The 21,162-nt window shown below is 55.7% G+C and overlaps 1 protein-coding gene across 4 annotated transcripts in view; it reads right to left on the bottom strand.

Moving 5' to 3' along the window:
• Window positions 1-18,940, bottom strand: part of SH2B3 (SH2B adaptor protein 3) — a 36,351-nt gene extending 17,411 nt beyond the window's left edge. The window contains exons 1-2 of one of the 4 annotated variants that reach the window (XM_032471227.1): window positions 18,518-18,940; window positions 8,361-9,155 (exon numbers count right to left, since the gene is read on the bottom strand). In XM_032471227.1, coding sequence (XP_032327118.1) covers window positions 8,361-9,128 — 768 coding nt within the window. In that variant the 5' untranslated portion in view covers window positions 9,129-9,155; window positions 18,518-18,940. The remainder of the gene's footprint in view (window positions 1-8,360; window positions 9,156-18,517) is intronic. The other 3 variants (XM_032471228.1, XM_032471229.1, XM_032471230.1) reach the window with 3 other exon arrangements.
• Between the last annotated feature and the right edge of the window lie 2,222 nt (window positions 18,941-21,162).

Below are 21,162 nucleotides of genomic sequence, written 5' to 3'. Positions count from 1 at the left end.
CCGGGTGCCCCGTACAGGCCACTGGGGGGCCGGCCAGGTCGCTGCCTCTCCCAGGGAGGGCGTCCGGGGACTCACTCTGGGGTCTGGTGGCTTCCCACGCAGGAAGCCCCTTCTTCCTGCCTCCCAGGGTGGGGACGTATCGCGGCAGGCCCCCCTGGAGCCTGCTTTTGACTCAGTCACCCAGCAAGGCCAGTAATGGGATTTCGTTTTCCAGAATGGGAAACTGAGGCTCAGAGAAGCTAAGTGCTACTTAACAAGGACACCAGAGCCAAGATCTGAACCCAGACCTGTCCATCTGCCCTTCTCCCCAGCTGCCAAGCCCACAGCCTAGACACTGCGGTGATGCGTCCCAACATCCCGTCCCCCAGAGAAAAACAGAAGACCAACTTCCAAGAAGCTAGAACAGCTAACAGACCCTGGGGAGCAAGAGGGTGGTGGTGGAAAAGCCCCCAGAGGCACTGGGGTTGGGGGGGTGGGGGTGATAACAAATGACTGTCATTTGCCTCCTGCCCCTGCTGGATCCAGGGGCACTTCCCAGTCTCTGGACTCACAGAACCTGAGCTGAAAGGAAGCGCATTTATACCATCTGCCCATGGTTTCAGCGTGGTGGGGGTTCTTCTAAGCGGCAAAGTACTTTCCAAAAAACGATCTTACACAAAACCCCAATAAGGGGCAGATGGGGCGGCCTTGTGTGCGGTTGGGGGCCCTACAGGAGCCCTGCCCACCACCACCCCTTCCTTCCTTCCTTCCCCTGCCAGTCCCAGAAGGCCCGGATCAAGCCCCCTGGTTGCCCATTTCACAGCTCAGAGAGGGGCGGGGACCTACCTGGGTCACAAAGCAGAGCGAGGACGGGAACCCACTCTCACCCTGGGAGCCTTTCGCTCCTAGTCCTCCTGGGAGAGTGGGATTGTGGAGCCACTGGCTTCCAAAGCACCTGTCTCCCCACTAGGACATCAGGGCTCTGGCCCACGAAGATCCGCTGGGCGGTAGGTGGAGGGTGGCTGGTTTCTCTGCCTGTTTGGGGGCCTAAACACAACCCCCTGGCCCCAGCAGGCCCCACTGGACTGCGTTCCTGCTCTTCCACCTCCCAGCTATGTGGCCTTGGGCAAGTCTCTCTACCTCTCTGTGCCTGTTTCCTCATCTACCAGACGGCTTCATCATTGTCCCCACCTCACAGGGTTTGTGACAATTCCATGGGATATGTCAGATGCAGTACCCATCGTGCTGAAAACAAGTAATAGAAATGTGGGGGGAGGGTGGATATAGCTCAGTGGTGGAGCATTTGCCTAGCATGCACAAGGTCCTGGGTTCAGTCCCCAGTGCCTCCATTAAAAAACAAAACAAAACAAAACAAAAAACAACTAACAGAAAATAACACGAAGCCCAGAGGCTAAGCTGTGCTGAGCACCACCTGTGCCGGGCACCCCAGGGGCAGCGCCAGCCTTGGGCACCGGTATCCAGCTCTTTTGACTCGAGGACACTGAAGCCCAGAGGGAGGGTGAAGTGCCTTTCCCAAGGTCACGGAGCTCAAAAGAAGCAGAGGCAGGACTCAGGCCGGGTCCATCCGAGCCCAGGAGGCCACCGCTTCCTGCCCGGCCTCCTCCTCTTCCTCCTCACGCTCCTGCCTCGGAGAGGAAACCGCCAGGCCTCCGGCGGACGTCCCTTTCTCTCTGCTTCCTCTTTCCCACACTCAGGGCAAGCGCTCCGGGCTCCGGCCCCCAGGGTCCACTCAGTGGCTCCTTCTGTGTCTCCGAGCCTCAGTTTCCTCATCAGCAAAGCAGGTGTGGCGGCAGGGCCGACAGTGCGGCGACTGGGGGAGCATTACTCATAGGCTCAACGGTGCCGCCCTCGCCCGCCCTCGCCCGCCCTCGCCCGCGGCAAGTGCTCAGGATGCTTGCACGGCACCTGCTGCCTGCGAGCTGCCCGCCCTGCTCACACCCAGGGGAAGTCCTGCCCCACGGTCCTGCTCCTCCCAGGCAGACCCCAGAGGTCACCTGTTCTCACAAATCCAGGCACGGGGCTGTCTCCCAGGGGGGGGCACCGTGTGGCCTCTGGGCGGTGGGGGGTGTGGGGGAGGCCTCGTTCCTGAGCTGCCAGGTGCCACAGGGAGGTTTGATACCCAGATGCATAAGCCAGAGGCTGCCCCTCACCACCCTGTCAGTAGTTACTGTGCCTGCAGCCTCCTCTACACCAGCAGGGGCTGGGGCCACCCCCATTTAACAGATGAGGAAACCGAGGCCCAGTCACTTGCCCAAGGACAGCTCAGAAGGAGCAGAGGAGGCACAGCTCTGAACCACATTGCCAGACCGGCCCCGAGCTGCTCCCAGGACCAGCAAGCCCGCCACTCCCAACCAGACCACTTCTTGGTGGGGGTAGGAGGGGCCTTTGGGGCAGGGGGGCAGCTCACGGCTGTGGACTGAATCCCCTGTGAGTCCCCTGCCTCCTTCCTCTATCTCTTCTCTGGGTTGAGCAGCTTAGGCCAAGGGCAGGGCACACTGGGTCCGCCAAGTCTTACATGCCACCTGAGGGGCACTGGCCAGCCCCCTCCAGGCCTCAGCGTCCCCATCTGTAAATTGGTGGCACTGGACAAGATGGCTGCAGGGAACCTATCCTGGTCTCAGAATTCAAAACAGATGCCCACCCCCACCAAAGTAAGGCCACTGGTTAAACACCACTGCCACCACCCATATTGATAATAATAGTAAGTCCTTCTGAAGACTTACTAGGCACCAGGTGCAGCCCCGCTGCCTGGGTTCCAGTCCCACCTCAGCCACTCAGAGCTGTGTGGGCTTGGGCAAGTCATCTACCCTCTCTTAGACTCAGTTTCCCCATCTGTGAAATGGGGGCAATCACAGCAGCTCCCTCACAGGGCTGCTGTGAGGATTCAATGAAACCAAGACAGTAAAGTGCTGAGTATATAACAAGTGCCAAATAAATGTTGGCTAAAAAGGCAGTTTTCAATAATGGCCCCTAGAGCTGCATCATTGCCCCCACTGTACGGATGACAGTTGCCGAGTCTCAGCCCCCAGTCCCAGCAGGGCTGGCAGGGCTCTGAGACCATCTCAGTCAACCCAGGCCTGGGCATATGGGCAAACTGACACCTGAAAGAGCAAAGGACCAGCCCCAAAGCCACGGTCAGCCCGGATGTGCTCCATGTGAAAATGGAGCCTCAGTTCCTAGGGAAAGCCCTACCCGAAGGCCAGCCACCCCCGGCCTGCTGGTTGCTCCTGTACCCTTACCCCAGCCCTGGGACCCGCGCCGCCTCCAGGTCAGGCTCTCCCTCTGCAGAGCTCAGGCTGGGGTCCACTCCCAGGATGCTGCCCAGCACCGCCAATCCACAGATATATAAGAGAAACCAGAAATCCGGGTTCTTATGTGAAATCTCTCCATCTTATGGTTTTCAAATATTGGCAACCAATTCAACTTTCTTGTTTTTTTTCCAACTGCTGAGTGGGATTGCGCATCTCAGGCTGGGCCTGGCTGGGAGCTGGTTCTCTGCACTCTGAAGCTGGAGGGAAGTGGTTCAACAGTGTGGCTGGGGGCTTGGGACTAGGGACCCATTGGGATAAGGGGTTCAGGTAACATTAGTGGTATGATCCTGAGTGAGTCCCTTTGCCTCCTGCAGCCTCAGTTTTCTCATCTGTCAAATGGGCCCATAAACTTGACCTCATGGGAGGGTCTCCACATCTAGTATTTAGGGAAACACCTGGCACATAGTAGGTGCACATTTAAGGTAGTAAACCTACTGTTCCCCATGCCCAGCCCAGCCTGGGCTCAGAGATGTCTAAGGGGAGGGAGGTGCCACAGGACAGGTAGACATGGTGACCAGAGGAGAAGAATCACACCACACTCTCCCAGATGTCAGAACATCATAGCCCCAGAGGGTTTCTTCTGCTGGCCTACTCCTAATGCTGGGTAAGTATCTCTCAGCCCCTCTGGGCCTAAATCCTCCAAGTGTTCCCACTGCTCTTAGTGTAAAACCTACAATGCTCACTATGGCCCACTAGGCCCCACCTAATCCAGCCCCATCACCCTTCCAACCTCATCCCTCCTCGCTTCCTCCACTCCAGCTCCTGGCCACTCGGTTGTTTCTCAAAGTCTCCTGGTTCGTCCCCACCACAGGGCCTTTGCACTTGCCAGTTCCTAGGCCTGGGACTCCTTCACCCAGATCTTCCAGGCCAGCACCTTATCGCAGATGTCACTTCCTTCCAAGGGACCTTTGATGACACTTCCCAGCAGAGGTAGTCCCCAGCCTCCTACTGATGGCCAGCGCACAACAGGAGGGAGGGTTGCCCCACCTCCAACCACATGTAGTGATGCCACTGAAACCAGACTTTGGACTTTGGGAACTAGCCACAGTGTCTCTTCCAGCCACCTTCCAACCCCCCACTACAGCAGCCTGTGGCCCCCGCTTACATACCACCTCTAACGGGGAGCTCCCTTCCACCACAGCCCTCCCAGTAACCCTCAACCCTTGGCTGCTACTGCTATCACCCCTACATTATGTATGAGTAGACTGAGGCTCTGACCGGGGAAGTGACTGGCCTGGGGTCAGAGGTGCTGGTCAGAGGCGGAGCTGTGACCCATCTCGAGGTGAGGCTGACCCATGAGCCTCTGGCCACCTAGCCTCAGACTTCTGGGCTGCAGTTGCCAGGCTGAGGCCTGTGAGGTATCCCTGGGCAGCTGCCTTGTTTCAGTTCTTGTCCTCTAAGCCTCTTCCCACTCCGGGCTGCAAGGGCCTTCTCTAGGCTGGCAGTGAGCACCCTTTGAGTGACAGAGCTCGGGTGTGAATCCAGAGTTCAAGCCCTGGCTGTCGAACTTTCCTTTTCTTTTATTTAAAACTGCTCCCGTGGACAACTCCAGGGTCAGGTCAGAGGTCAAGGCTGCCCACCTGGCAGGCACATTCAAGACTTGTAGTCTAAGCAGCCTTGGCCCAGAGACTAGACACGCCAAGTCTTTCAGGGAAACATTCAGTAACAGCCTCTAGACTGCTCTAAGAACAAAGGGAAGCCGTCAGAAGCTGACGGAGTTGGGTCCTGTTCTGTCAGGCCAGACACTCTGCAGAGGGGATGGGAGAGGCCCCACCAGGGCTGCTCACTTTTGAGGGGACACCCCAGGTCACAGAGCAACCAGTAAGCCTACAACAGAGACCCAGGAGGCCTGGGCGGAGGTGCGAGCCCCAGGGACCCAGCTGCCCTCCCCCGGCCCCGCTTCTCCAGGGCCAGATCACCACTTCCGAGCCCTGAGGACTCTGACTGGGCCCCCCCATCAGGGATCCCCAAGAACAGGAGCCTTGACGACGTACCCAGCTGGGCACCGAGGGCCCAGACCAGCACTGGAAGTAACTGCATTCTCAATCTCCAAATCATTTCATCACCATAACAACCAAAACCACCAGGAGGACTGGTGACACTTCCCGGGCCTTCCCTGTGCCAGGCACCTCGCAGATATGCCCTCCCAGTTAACACCACAGCCCCACAGGGTGCGAACGCTGAGTAACCCCCCGGGAAAGACGCTAATTCATTGTGTGAACATGGGTGCATCTGACTCCTGACACTGGGTTTTCCAAGGCAGCTTATTTTAAGCAGCAGGAATTGCTTTTAAAATTTTATAGGGAGCTCCACACTATCACGCAGATAAGTCCATGTGTCTGGGGCATTATTTGCCTTTCATGGTGTCAGAGCCTTGAGACTTTTTAAAAACAGCATGAAAAGTTTTTATCTACACTTAGGCTTTTCCTGAAGGCTTCATGTTACTTTCAGGAAGAAGTGCTAACTCCTCACAGGACCCTCTGCCCGCATACCCTCCCCTACACCCCATCTCCCTTCTCTCTGCTCCCACCACACTTCTGTTAGTCTTTCTTAAAAACATGCAACGTGCTTTCCCATCTCAGCGCCTTGGCCCATGCTGTTCCCTCTGCCTGGAAAGCCCAAAGATTCTTATCTCAGTATTAACATCTCAGTTCAGAAGTCACCTCCTTAAGACTCACTATGAAACTTTGGTGATTAAGGGAGTGCGGTGTTGGTAAAAGGATAGACTCATCGGCCAATGGAACAGAAGAGTCCAGAAGCACAAGATGGACACTAGATTTAGGATGAAAGCAACACTGTGATCCACTAGGGAAAGAGGGTCACTGGATCCTGGAAGAATTGTGACCCCTACCTCACACCACACACAAACATGAATTCAGGATGGAGCCTGTGAAGGCCCCTCAGTGTGATTTAGCCCAAACAATAAAGCTTCTAGAAGAAGAGACAAGAAAGATCTTTATGACCCTGGGGTAGGCACAGATTTCTTAAATAGGGTACAAAAAGCACTAACCATAAAGGAAAGCAATCAATAAACCGGACTTCATTAAAATTAAGAACTTCTGTTCATGAAAAGTTTCCATTAAAGGAGTAAAAAGGCAACCACAGAGCAGGAAACGATAAGTGCGGTACAAAAAAAAGTGCATCTAGGATATATAAAAACTTCTACAGATCAATAATAAAAGGACAGACCACTCAATAAAAATACACTTGACAAAAGAGTCAGTCCCAAGGGCCAATAAACCTATGAAAAGGTGCTTTACCTCACAAGTCATCAGGGAAATGCAAATTAAAGCCACAATGAGATATCAGCTTACATCCACTGGAAAGGCTGAAATGAAAAAAGACTCTCACACGCTGCTGATGGAGAGACAAAATCATGCAGCCACTTTGAAGTTTAGAAGTTTCTTATAAAGTTAAACCTGCACTTACCATATGACCTAGAAGCCCACTTCTAGGCATCTACTGGTGGGAAATAGAAACATATAACCCTACAAAGACCTATGTGCAAACTTCATTACAGCATTATTCATGAAAGTCCCAAAGTGGAAACGACCCAAATGTCCATCAACAGGTGAACGGATAAACTGTGGTACATCCATACAACAGACAGGATTTACTCAGTGATTAAAAAACAAAACAAAACAAAATCTACTGATGCACCAGAGAACATGGACAAATCTCTGGAACAGGCTGGGTAAAAGGAACTGGACATAAAAAGCAACGCCCTGTGTGAGTTCACTTACACGAAGTTCAAAACAGAGAAGTGTAACCCTTGGGGGTAGGAGTCAGCATGTGTGTGGTGCAGGGTGGAGCGGGGAGCAGGTTCAGACGTGGAGGAGGCTCGAGGGAGCCCCTGGGCCATGGGTGTGCAAACCCGGAGACACTCATGGAGCTTCAGAGGCACTTCACACGCATCAGCATGACCATGACAGGGCAGTGAAATTTCAAAAGAAAGGTACTTCACACAAGGGAATTCCCTGACGCCACCTCATCCCAACCCTCAAATTAGGGCCCCACAATTATCCTCCCAGAGGCCCCACTGCTTTCCTTTAGAACACAAAATACAATTTATAATTTCATGTTCATTTGTCGGTGTATTCCTTCAAGAGCCCCCACCAAGATGCCTGCTCCCCCAGCACCTGGCATGGGCCTGGGACAGAGCAGCTGCTCAACCAGATCTTGAATGAATGAATGAATAACTGTGGGTCTCCCCCCAGACTGTGACCCCTCAGGGCTGGAATCATGTCTGCTTTGCTCACTCTCTAGAGCAAGACCCTAGCACAGAACAGGACCACACAGAGAAAGGAAGGAAAGGAAAGGCACACGATCCCATCAACGCGACACATCTGCTCAAAGACGGAGTCTGTCAGGTGTGCAGAATCATGGCCCTGCAGCCTCAGCTGCACAGCTGGAACTCAGCTGGCTGCAAAGGAAAAGGACAAAATTTTCTAAACTTTAAAGAAAATAAGACATCCACAAAGCATGGGTGGCCCCAAGGAATTCCACAACGGTTTTGAAACCCTGACGAAGAACCCTCCTATTTGTCACAATCAGTCTGGGTCAGGGTTTAAAAAGACCTTGGAGGCCACTAGCCCACGTTATCCCCATAGATGGTGACCCTGGACTTTCTACAAAATCCCTGACCAGTACTCCTCAAAACTGTCAAGGCCATCAAAACAGGAAACCCTGAGAAACTGTCATAGATAAATGGTGCCCTAGGAGACATGACAACTAAATCTAGTAGTCTGTTTGGAATCAGAAATGGGACATCAGGGGAAAACCACTGGGAATCCAAAAAACCCTCGGAGTTTAGTTAATAGTAATGTACCAACGTCAGTTCCTTACTTAGAAGACGAATGTGCACAATAGCGTAACGTGTTAACAGTAGGCCAAGCTTGCTGCGGTGTATAAGGAAACTCTGTACTATGTGCAAATGGAAAATGATTCTCAGAGAAAAAGGTCATTTCTAAAAAGGCATGCTTTCCTCCGGGCACCTCGAGGCCACCTGCTGGAAAGCCGGCACCGTGCACACCCACGCGGCGGTCTTACCTTGGGTGGGTCGAAGAGCTCCAGCACCCGGTCCGCGCCTTCGGGGCCGCCCGAGCGCCGCAGCGCCAGCCGCCCCCGCTGCCAGCGCGCCCCGCTGTCCATGGAGGCCTCGTCGGCCAGGCTGTACCGCAGCGTCGCCTCCTTGAGGGCCTCGGGCAGCGGCTCCCGGGCCAGGCTCCAGGGCAGGAGCTTCCTAGCCAGGCCGGGCCTCGCGGGGGCCTCGCCTGCCTCCCCCGCGGCCCCGGCGGCGGGGCCCGCGGGCAGCTCCCCGGCCGAGCGGTGGCGGAAGATGTGGCGGAGACTGTGGCGCAAGTGCTGGAGGGAGCAGGGGGCGGACGGCCGCGGCGGGGCCAGCTCCTCCGAGCTGCGGGCCTTGGGCAGGGCCGGGGCGGCGGGGCCCGGGCCCAGCTCGGCCGGGGGCGCCTCGGCCTTGGCGGGGGTCCCGCGGCCGGTCTCACGGTAGTCGCGCGCCGGGGCGGCGGCCCGGGGTCCCGGCGGCCCGGGCGCCCGGCCCTCGCGCACCTCGCGGCAGAAGTAGCGCTGGAAGAGGTCGGTGAACTGCAGCGACACGAGCTCGGCGCGCAGCGGCGCGTGGTGCGGGTGCTCGCGGGCGAAGAGCCAGTACTGCCGGGCCAGCTCCCGGGCCGCGGCCACCGCGTGCAGCTCGCAGAACTCGCTCCAGCCCCGCGGGGACGGGGACGACGAGGAGGCCGAGGACGCCGAGGACGCGGAGGAGGCCGAGGAGGGCTGCAGGGTGGGCCCGTTCATGGCGGAGACCGAGGTGGAGCGGCCAGGCTGAAAGATACGATGAGGGGTGGGCAACAAAGGAGGGAGAGCACAGGTGAGCAGCTGACCACTTTAAACCCCCCACCAGACATGCTATTCCCCAGGCACAAACAACATCAAGAAAATTACCCTTAATACCCAATGCTGGTGAAGATGCAGGGAAATGGGCACTTCCCTACAGTGTTGAAGCGCTGCTAGGGGCATAGCCTTTTTGGAGAGCAATCTGGCAGGATCATTTTCAGACCCAGTAATTCCACTTGTAAGTAGTCAAGAGAAATAGCTGCCCACATGTACACATGCGAAGAGAGGCAGGTACAAGATAATCCCCTGCTAGGCATTTCCTGCCCCAACATTTATAAAAGGGAAAAAGTAAATACAACCTTAAGGCCCATCAGTCAGAGACTGGTGAAATAAACTGTGGCACATCTGCAGCAGTGGAAGAGGAGGAGGGAGATCTATGCTGCCACATTTAGGAATCTCCAAGGCCACCACGTTAAGTGAAAAGGCAAACCCCAGAGCAATACCAACTGTGCAATCCCATTTATATGAACACACAAAACCAAACAACCAATTTTTACGTGTACATAAATGTGTTCAAGTGGAGGGCTGGGAAGGTGTGGCTAGAGCAAAAGCATCTAGAAATGGTGGTGAGCTGTGGAGAGGAGCCAGAATTTGGGGTGCAGTGGGGAAGTAACCAAGGAAGACTGTTGTTACCACTTGTCTCTAGAAAATATGGTTAAGAACATGGCACCTGGAGCCTTGGCTCAAATCCCAGAACAATCACTTACTAGTTGTGTGACCTTGGGTGAATGAGTCCTCTCTGCCTTACTTCCCCCAACTGTAAAATGGGGAACATGGTTGTACCTACCTCACAGGAGTGTTAAGAGGATGCACTGAGTGAGTAAATGTAAAGGCCTTAGAACCTAAGAAAAGCCTAGTAAAGGCTTCAGATGTTACAATGAGAGTATATCTTTGGTGTCAATAAAAATATAAAACAACAAATGAAAAGAAGTAAATCAGCAAGACTCACAAGGGATGCAAAGGTACTTCTTGCTCTGATGGGGACCATCAGGACAGGCAGACCCTTGCCTGCCCATCCCAACTGGGGCTCCCACGCAATCAAAATGGAGAAGCCCCCTACTCTCTGCTGTCCACAGTGCTGAACCCTGGATCTCTCTAGTTACTGTCAGTATCATCCTTCCTTCCTTCCAACTAAGCCTGGCTGGACCCCTACTGGGGACCACATAATCAGGGCTGCTCATTCACACAGCCCTCCCACTCAGATATTACTGAGGGCCTACTGTGTGCCAGGCACTGTGCTAGACCCTGGGGATACAGCAGTGAGCCAGACATACAGAAACTCCTGCTCTCCTGGGACTACATTACACACACACATATTAGCTGTGTGGCCCCTGACACCTGACTGGACCTCTCTAAACCCCGGTTTCCTCATCTGTCAAATGGGGAGCAGCATGGTATCTACCTCCTAAGATGGTTGCTAAGGAGTCCTTGAAAGGAGACTTAAGGTGAAGATCTGAACCTGGAGATTGGGGTTCTGCCACACCCCACTCCACATCTCCAGGCCAATCACAGCAGGATAGCCGAGACAGCCCAGAGTAGGTGCCACTGCACCAGCTGGGAGGGTTGTGTATACACTTGACATTTTTGCATATCACAGGATCCTCGGCACCTACACACAGTAGGTTCTGTGCACACAGAGGGCAGTCAGTGAAGGCTATTAGGCAGAAGGGAAGGGAGAGGGGCCATATGTGCCCTTGGCCATCACGCTTTGCCAGGAAAACCACCCCTGTGGCTAAGGGGAGGGTTTGACCTACATGTGCAGGCAACCTGTCATTGGTCAACCCTGAGGCCACCTCACGCCTTGACATAGGTGAGGCCAGGTGACCAGAGAGCTCTCAGATTCCAGACCCAAGCTCCTGTCTCATCCATGAGACCCCATGTCATCTGCCCTCACACTGGTCGGCCGCCTCTGCAACTACCTTGGGTGTCCCTGTGCTCTGCCTGCTCCTAGTCTGCTTCCAATCTCAAGAGAAGCCTTCGCTGAGCTCACCAGCGACTGAATCCTGAATTTGTCCTACAGCACACTGGTCATGTGCTGTCATTCAATAGCTATGATGATTTAATTAGTGGCCATTCATCTCCCCACCAGACTGAGCACCACGATGCCAGGAGCCACTCCAGGCTCCATCCCAAGTTCCTAGCATGCAGCAGGAGCCCAATAAGTGCCTGCTGAATGAATGAATATAGGAATGCAAGAGGTTGGCTGGATTTGCAATCTCTGGCTCCCCTGGCAGATGTGTGGCAGCCAGCACCCACCAACGGCCACCCACCTCCCGGGCACCCTGGCCTCTTTCCAGGCCTGTCCCTTCGCCTGAAACACCGGACCCCATCCACCCCTGCATGTCAGTCTTGAAGCCCAGCCACAGGGCCAGACTCTGGTAGGAACTTTCACAGAATAGCCATGCCCGCCTCAAGCTCCCTCGCCGCCCAGACAACGGCTAACAGCTGTCCTCACTGGGCCCTGACTCCAATTCCTCATAAGAAGTGCTACACCAAGCCTTTGCTATACATAAGGCATTTTTCTAACTGCGTTTGCAAAGTGTTAGTTTTCCCAAGCTTCGTAGCAGCACTAGGAGAGAGGACCAATGATTGCTCCCATTTTACAGATGGAGAAACTGAGCAGAGGTCCCACTGCTAGCGATTAATGGAAACCCCACACAGCAGGCACCCCCACAACACCTGATCAGTGCCTGAACTCACAGCACGAGGACGACTCACTGCTCAATGTTTATCCAGAGGAGGGATATAAAGATCTCATTCAGCTCCTGCTGACGTCAGGAGGCCTCAGCTCCTCTGCCCAGGTCCCAGCCCCATCAGGTGGTTGGAAAATAGCCACAGGGTGAAAACGTAAAAACAATAAATGACGTTCTTTCACTGTGCTAAACACTTTGCATTTATTCACCTGTTTATCCCCCACCAGAGGAATTATGCCCATTTTGTAGATAAGAAAACCAAGGTGTAGGAGGAATGCCCTGCCCAGGGGTCACAGGGCCTGCGAGGCAGGCAGAGCTGGGAGTAGAACCTGGCTTGCTCTGCTGGAAGCACTAGCTAAACATGAGGGATACTGCTCACCATCCATCTCCCTCAGCCTGGGGTGTCTGCCCCCAGAGGGCCGAGAGCCCATCTGCCCACTCCGCAGGGCCTGCTCAGAGCAGGTGCTCCAGAAACGTTAGCTCTATGAATTAATGAAGTCCTGGGGTTGAGGCAGGCTGCTATACTCTGACTCCAATACTCCTGACCTGCGTGGATGGACAGAAAAAGCTGTGGGGCTCCGAGAAACCCATCACCACAGACGACCTCTCTATGGCAGAGCTACCAAATCTGAGTTCACGTCCTAATTCTGCCACTTCCCTGCTGTGTGATGCAGAATAGTGGACTTCCTTCTCTGAGCCTCAGACTCCCCAGCTGTGAAATGGGCTGATATTCTTCTGGCACACTGGGAGCATTCTAAGAACTGATGTCTGTGGGGTGCTTGGCACGGGGCTCCAGAAACGAGTGGCTGTTGCTATTTTATTACTATTATTGTTAGAAAAGAGGAGTGCCAGCTCCAGAGAATGGCAGGCCTGCCCGCCGCAAGAAGTCACAGGGGAAGCCTGGCTTCATGAGCTGGGCCAGGCAGGCGGTGTCACGGGAGTCCGAACAAAAGGCCTTCTCAGGGGAGAAGCGCTGCTCAGGCGGCTCTGGGCAGGAGCTCCGCGCAGAAAATCACCAGCCAGAGCGCTCAGCTGTGGCCTGTGCCGGGAAGGGGGCTGCGCCTGGGAGGTTTCCTGGCCAGGGCAGGCAGCCAGGCCGCAGGAAGATGGGTCTCTCCTTGGGCCTTGGCCCAGGTGGTAGCATTTATTGAGTGTTTACTATGTGCCAGACACAGGAAGAGCAATTGATCAGATCACTCCAACCCTGGGAAGATGGCCTAAAAGCTCTTGGCAGGAAACTATTATTAATCACCTGGGGGTTCTCGGGATCCCACCCTGCTCCCGTCCCAGGCTTCCACTAGGGGGTATGAGTAGAGGGGTCTGTGGGGCATTTCTATCCTCCCACCCCCAACCAGAGCATCTGGGAGCCTGGGTGGCCAAAGGGATGAACAGCCTTCCACATGGAGTTGCCTGCAAATCCTGGGGGTCCTTCCCACCTTCTCAGCCTGGGCTCCTGGGACAGAGAGGTCCCAGCTGGATGGGGGTGGGGGCTCTAGGACTTCCCAAGAGCCCACAGCAGAGTGAGGGACAAGGATGACATGATGCGGAGCAGGGACATGACACTGCATCCTGGCACCACCACCCCACCCCAAGTCCCCAAAGCAAACACGGAGCTGGAAGCAGCTACCTCGGTGCCCATCCTGGGGCTTGGGTCAGGGTGGGGGTGGGTCTCCCTTCCAGAATCCCGAGTTCAGAACAATTGTGGCCACAGAGTACCTGCTAAGGGCAACATAGTGAAGGCACTGAAGCCTTAGCCTGTGCCCAGTGTCCCCCAGTCAAGCAAACACATCCTATACCAAGTCAGGGAGAATTCAGGTTCTGAACAGCTGGGAATCCTAGCTCTGAGCTGTGGGGCTCACTTTAACCCAGGACCCCAGAGATCAAGGCTCATCAGCCTCTCCTCTATCCAGCCACCCTGGGTAATAATGTAATCTGGGGAAGCTAATATCTCCTGTTTAATTATCAGACCCAGGTGCAGAGAAGGCCTTTCCCCACCTGTGGGAATTCTACCTGCCAAGGCTGGAGGAAAATACGTTAAATTGTGGTGAGTGAAGTTAAAATGAGCCAGTCCAGAGCCTCCATCCTCTCTGACGTCCACAACTCCCTTGCCCCCAGTCACAGATATTTGGGTAGGAAATCTCATACCTTCAGAGGGAGACATCTCCTCCAGGGAGGCCTCTTGGGTTTACTCCAGGCTGCTGCAAGCATTTCTGTCTTTCCCATCCACAGCACCAACTTCCCTAGGAGCCCAGACCCCTTGTCCAAGGAGGCCCAGAGAGTTGGGTGATTCCAACACACTTTCTGGCAGGAGACCCACTGCCCTTTCACACCACTTGAGCTGGCCAGACTATGAAGAAGCCTATGGGAAGTATGCAGCAAGGTTCTGGGGCCCACGCAGGCTGAGAAGTAGGTTCTGTCCTAGACCACTGGGCAGCTAGGGGCCCAGATGCGCTCTCTGGGGTCACCTAGTGCCTTGGGACATTTATCACACCAGTACAGTCTGCCAGAACAGGAAATGTCCTCTGGCTTCCTCTGCCCCCACCCCCAGTCTGACAGCTTGGCCCACAGCCCAGCCAGGGTTCAGGAGGTGGGGAAAGCCAGGGACCACCCCCCCACACACACAAAATAGGCAGAACTCTCCAAGCTACCCCTTCCTCACATGTGACTTCTACCTTTAACTGCTGAGTTGAGGGGAGGGGAAGCCTCTCAGTCAGCCCTGCACAACCCCATCAGGACAGGTGCGTTCAAGCCCTCCCACCTCGCTCCCGTGCACCTCTCCCTACACTCACTCCTCTCTCTGGGGCCCTCCTCCTATGAGATGACACCAGAGTACCAGCTCTTAACCAAAAGATTCCATGCCAAGGGACCTCTTTTGTGTCTGCCTCCCCCCCAAGGCCAGCCTCCCACCCCCATCAGGTGCCCTGTGAATCAGCTCCCGGTGAGCAGGGCACAGACTTCCTCCCTCCCAGGCCTCCCTGGGGACACACGGGGTAGTGGCAGGCTGCCCCTCCCCCCAGCCAGCTGGGGAGGGGGCCCACATCCGGGCAGGCCCCCAGGGGCTCGAGGCCTGGTTCACGAGGAAGCCTGCAGCCCGGCCCGCCTTGCCGACCCCTGACAGGGTGGCGTGGGAGGAAAAATCTTCCAAGCCATCTGCTCAGCTGCTGGGTTTCCGGACAGGGCGGGGCCGGGGGACGCCAGGAGGACTTGGTCTCCTGGGGAAGTGCCCCTTGCCCCTGCCAGGATGAGGGATGCCAGGCTGAGCAGCCCAGTGGTGGCCAGTGGGACCCTGAAGCCCCCGTTGAGGAATGCTGGTTGCCCAGGCCTTGGGGCCCAAGTAAGCGGCATCCAGCTATGGTTTGGACCTGCCCAGTCCCCAAGGGAACTCATGCCCCCGGAAGCCAGGGAGCGGGGCACAGGGCTCCTGGGTCCAATTAGGCCTGACTCAGCGAGTGACCCCAGCTGACTCACTTCCCCTGGGCAGCCTGCCCGCCTCAGTTTCCTCAGGGAGGGCGGGTAGCTGGGAACAGGGTCTGGCTGGGAACAAGCAACTTGTACTACACCTCCGGGCTCTCCAAGGCAGGCTTCCCCCGTCCACCAGGTGAAAGCAGCTCCCTGCCCCGCCCAGCCAAGGATGCTGAACACCTGGGGGTCCCTGGAGACCGTTTTCTTAGGAAACCTGGCTATTAAATGCCAGCCCCCTCTAGGGCATTAACAACAGGAGCTCATATTGAGTGCTGACTGCTTGCCAGGCACTGTGCATGCCTCTTCTCAAAACAACCCTATTAGTACTCCCATTCATAGATGAGGAGGCCAGTAGTTCAGAAAGGTTAAGGGACAAGCCCAGGGTTGCACAGCCATAGCAATTATACCCAACACAGTTCCATTCCCTACCTGGAAGCTCATACACTTCACATATGGACTCACATACAGGCTCATATATCCTGGAGAAGCTGGGACTCTTGGCCCCCATTGGCCTAGAGAGGTCAGGTAACTTGCCCAAGGCCTCACAGCTGGCAGAGCTCAGATTTGGCTCCAAAGCCCATGCTGCTACTGGGAGAAGCAGGAACTGAACAGGACAGGCCTCTTATTTTAATAACAATAACAACACTAACAATATCTATTATTAGTTGAGTGCCAGGCCCAGCACTGAGTGCTTTATGTGCCCTGTCTCCACTCAGAGTGGGCAGGGCTGGGGACTGGCAGCTGGGAGGTCCCCTCAAGTGTCGCCAGCCCCACCCCCTCTACCCTTGTAGAGGATCCATCCAGCAGGTGGAGGGTGTCCTGTGGTGGCACAGCCAGACATGGACATCGAGGGACCCCCACAGGCTGAAATGCTGCAGGGCTACCGGCACCTGCTGGGCCAGGCTACTGCCACATCTGGAGTGGCTCTACAAAAACGAATTTGTACTAGAAAGTTCTGTTTATTGGAGAGGGATGCAGTTCAGGGTTCAGAAGAATGGAGGGCAGGGAGGGGATCTGGAAGGAAACAGCAGAGCTAACATTCACAATTAACAAGATAATAATAACCTCATCCTTATTACTATTCCTCCCCCTGATAAAGCCATTGTAAACACTTTGTGAATTCACTCACTCATGGTTCCAGTGACCCTAAGAAGTAGGTACTATTATCACACCTATTTGACAGATGAGGAAACTGAGGCTCGGGTGGTTAAGCAAGGCCTCATAGCCAGGAAGCACTATCACCTCATCCTGCCTGGGATTCCAGAACTCTTCTCCCAAAGACTCAGGAAACCTCAGAGCTGCATGTGCAGGTACTCAAGGGATGCTGATAAATGAATATTCCACAGCCAGTAACAATAGCAGTAATGATAATAATGAGGGAAGTAGCCACCACCACCTGTAACTGAACCCTTTTACTTTACATCCCAATCACAAACCTATGATCACCCCATATCATATGGGGGGGGAAACTGAGGTTCACAAGTGCCACTTGCTCATGCCCTGAGCCGGAAAAAGGCAGTGGGGGAATAGAATCTAAGCTTCCAGGCCCCTCCTCTGCCACTGCTGAGCGCCTGAAGGTCCTCAGACGCCAGCAGCTGATACTTTTAGTCCAGCCCCTTCCCAGCCGCCGCCTCTGTGGCCCACAGGGACTCACACAAGTTCTAGGAATGTTCACCCTTTGGCTCAGAAGGATTTTCCCCCCCAGAGGGGGGTTGTGGGAAAAGGCTCAGAAAAAGTATATTAAAAACCCTTCCAACTTCCCCCAATGGGCCCTGGCCGCTCATCTGCTGACCCCAGCCTGACCAGGCAGCCTTGGCCTGCTCTCCCCCTATTAGGGATAAGTCTCTGACCCCTGTGAGCCCCAGAGAGCCTCCAGAGCTGTTCCCACTCTGGCAGCCAGGTAAGTGATTGGAAATCCAGACACAGCTCACACCCACAACCCTGGAGACCCATGCACCCACCGTCCCGGCAGAGGCCCTGTGGTTGGACTGGAAATGAGGACGCAAGATGGGCTGTCTGCCCCAGCTAAGCCTGGCAGCTGCTGGGTATTAGGGGATGGTCATCACCCAGGGGAGGGGATGCAGGTAAGATCTCTGCCCCTCCTGCCCCCAAACCTGGAACTTGGCTCTTCAGACATCTTGCCAGGCCCTCTGTTCTGAAGCCCCCACCTGCAGCCCAATTTCACTTCCTCCCACTCAGTCCGGCCTGGCCATTCCCCCTCCCTGGAGGCCCCCAGCTGCAGGCAATGACCTCCTCACCTACATCATTGTGGCCCGGGAATAGGGAAGAGAAACAGGAGAATGAGGAAACTAAGAAAAAAAGTGGACTGGCAGGCAGGGCCCCCTCCCCAGTTCCTCAAATGCACTCCCCATCGCCCCAAAAACCCCCAGGAACAGAATGAGGGAAGGGAGGGGATTTCTGCACCAGGCCTTAAGGGCCTCTGAAATACCCTCCCAGCTGACGTATAAGGCCAATGGCCCGCGTCCCTTTTTCTGGAGGGGGGAGGATTCCCCTGGAGCCACAGGTCTAGGGTGGGAGGGCACCAGCCCAAAAAGACCTGAGCTCTGGGAGCCTCAACCCTTTAGAACCCCCAGATTCAGTAGCATGGGGGTGCTTGGCCCGCCCCACCTCCCAGATGCAGGGAATGGGGAGAGGGGCTTCTGGAATGAAGGGGAGAGCTGCCCTCTTAGCTACTTGGCCTGGCTTGGGAGAGTGGGGAGGGGGCCCACTCCAGGTCTCTTCCAGCCTCACCGGTTCAGTTTGACTACTTTCACTTTCAAGGTACCAAGCGGTGACCCTCGACCCCTTCTTACCAGGCACAAGTTGACTAGCTGGGCTACTTTAAGAGGTGGCTGAGGGTATTAACCATACCCTCTCAACGCCTCCCCCACTGCCTCAGCTACTCCCATTACATCCCCAACACGTGTGTGGGTGGGGGTGTCGGCCGGGAGGGTGTCGCAGGAGCTGGGGAACGGTCACCCCTGAACACCCCCATCTGAGTTAGCTGCAGGACAATATTTTAGGCTGTTGTGGGAGTGCGCAAATACTGGGCAGAACTGGACACGGGGCCTCCTCTTCCCCCATTAAAGCCCTCCCAGCCCCGGAGGAGGGGAACGCCAGCAAAGGCGGGCTTACCTGAGAGAGAGGGGATCCGGGCCCGGCCGGCCCATGGTGTCGCGCGCCCCCGGCCCCCCGAAATCCCGAGGGGGTGGGAGGGCCCCCGCCCCGGGGCGTTCTCTCCCGCGCGCCGGCTCCTGGCTCGCGGCTCGCTCGACCGGGGCTCAGGCAGGAAACCCGGGCTCGGAAAATGGCCAGCGCCTCATCATTTCCGCCGCCAGCGCTTGACAGTTGCGGGAGGATGCGCCTCCGGGCCGCCACCGGGGAAACTTTGCTGCCGCTGCCGCCGCCGTCGCCACCGCGGGCCACGACAGTCCGGGCGGGCGGCCGGGCGGAGGTGGTGGCCCGAGCCCATGCCTCCCCGCGCCGTTATGTAAAGAGGAACCGGCTGTGCGAGCGAAGCCCGGCGGGGGAGGGCGGCCACGGCAGGGGCGGGGCCACGGCGGGGCCGGGCCACACGAGGCCCCGCCCCAGTCCGCCCCCGAGCCAGACTCGGCCTGAGGAGAGGGGTCCAGGCCCCGTGGGGCGGGGCCGGTCCTTGCCCCGCCCATCAGTCCTGCTTCTCTGCAGCTAACCAGGTCCTGGGGTCTCAAAAGCGAGACTGGAGAGAAACGGGGCCTTGCCAAGCCACGCCCACAGCTCGCCCACCAGATTTCGTATCGCGTAGCCTGAAGAAGAGAATATAAGGCCGAAGGGGCGGGGCAACCTTGGCCCCACCCACCTAGCGCCAGCGACCACCCAGTGCCTAAGCGCTGCGGGGGCGGGGCCAGATGGAGGAAAGGCGGAGCCTGAGGGCGGGGCCGGGACTAGGCTCCTGGCCTCGAGGGGGCGCGACCCTGCTGACTCCCTCCCGCAGGGCCTTATCTGCGCGCGCCGGGCCGGTCCGTGCAATAGCGACCGCAGCTTTCATCATCACCGGGGAAGGATCCCAACCCCGCCCCGCCCCGACTATCCATGACTCTACTGAGCCGACCCCCACAACGACCCCACTGAGGTTCTGTCTCCACCCTCAGCTCTGCTCTTGTCGCAGCCCATGCCCATATACACCGGCCTCTATGGGCCCAGCTGTCCCCCAACTCGTGGAGTGCATCTTTCTCCAGGAAGCCCTCTTGGACCGCTTGCTACCATGCCCTCTGGGTCTCTCTCTCTGCTCTCCTCGGGGCTACTTTCATTTTAACCCATGATCCTTACTTGGGGTGAGGTTCTCAGCAGGGTTCCCCCTAGCCTGAGGTGGAGCATGCACCCACCAAGCCCTTCCCCCAGCACATGGGAGGAAGAGGAGAGAGGAATGTTTGCTCTTCTCTCCCTCCCACAAAAGGAAATAAGTCGCTCACACCCCCAGCTTGCAGGGGCCACATCACCCCTTTCCAGACAGTATATTCCATTCCACTGCCTCCCCGTCTTACCAGCCTTGGGCAAATGACTTGACTTCTCCATACCTCAATTTCCCCACCTGTGAATGGAAATAAGAGCACCCATTTTACCAGGCTGTTGTGAGGATTAAATGAGTTAATGCATTAAAGGAGTTAGCAAGGGGCTTTGCCCAAGGGAAAACATTCTGCAGGACTGTTTGTTAAATAATCAGGCCTGAGTCCTGCCCTGGGAGCTACAGGAAGGGTTTCCCCCCGAAGACGGGGATTTCCAGATTTCACCCACATGGTGGAAAGAGGCCTGTTTGCTGTAGGCTCCTTGGAGTTCAATGATCTTGAAGGAACTGGCCACAAACATGTGCTTTCCATAAATATGTATTAAATACCTACATTGTGCCAGGCATTGTTCCAGGTGCTCGGGACACAGCAGTGAACAAGACAGATAAATATCCCTGCCCCCATGGATATCCCTTGCCCTCAGCTGACATTTGGGGGAGGGGACACAGAACATAAATAAGTAAATAGGATAATGTATTATTAAGATGACAAAACAGTTACAGGATGGAGAGTGCTTCCCAGGCTATCTTAGACTGGAGGCTTGGAGGACCTCCCTGAGGAGCTAAAATTTGAGATGAGACCAACCCTCCCTTTCACCCCATGGCAAGAAGGATCCAGGCATGATAAGGAACAGTAAGTGCAAAGGTCCTGAGGTGGGAATAATCTTGGCACATTCAAGGAAAGTCAAGAAAGCAGTGGTGATGCCTAGACTGGTAGATGGGAAGAGATGAAGGCAAGCCCATCACAAGGAGACTTTCAAAGTCCTGGTGGCAAGTTCGAGAATTATCTTGAGGGCAATAGGGAGCTATGGAGGATTTTGCACAGAAGGACCTGTTGGGCTTTGGATTCGAGCTGCAAAGTCTGCAGTTGGTAAACCATGAGGAGGTACCACAGTGATGTTCACATAGCATCTGAGGATGTGGAACAAAGGGCATAAGGTATCAGGGAAGCCTAACCCGATTACCCCATATTATTTTCTCTTTCTTACACTTGGGGAGACTGAGGCCCAGAGAAACGAGTTACTTGCCTGCAGTCACACAGCTGCCAGGGGGCGCCAACAGAGCAGCCAGGTACACAGCAGTTGTCAAATGGTTGCCGAAATCTGCCAGCCACAAGCACTTTCCCTCTCACTGCCCAGACAGCAGTTCTGCTGACTTAAATGGAGACTTGTGGTTCTTCCCCTTTTTAATCAGAGTGCAAGCCTTCTCTCGCGCCAGATTTCTCTGAGGCCCAAAG

Source organism: Camelus ferus, chromosome 32 (assembly GCF_009834535.1).
Source record: "Camelus ferus isolate YT-003-E chromosome 32, BCGSAC_Cfer_1.0, whole genome shotgun sequence".
In the NCBI taxonomy this organism is placed as follows: Eukaryota; Metazoa; Chordata; class Mammalia; order Artiodactyla; family Camelidae; genus Camelus; species Camelus ferus.
The sequence above is the reverse complement of the archived record's forward strand: the minus strand, read 5'-3'. Positions and strand labels throughout refer to the sequence as shown.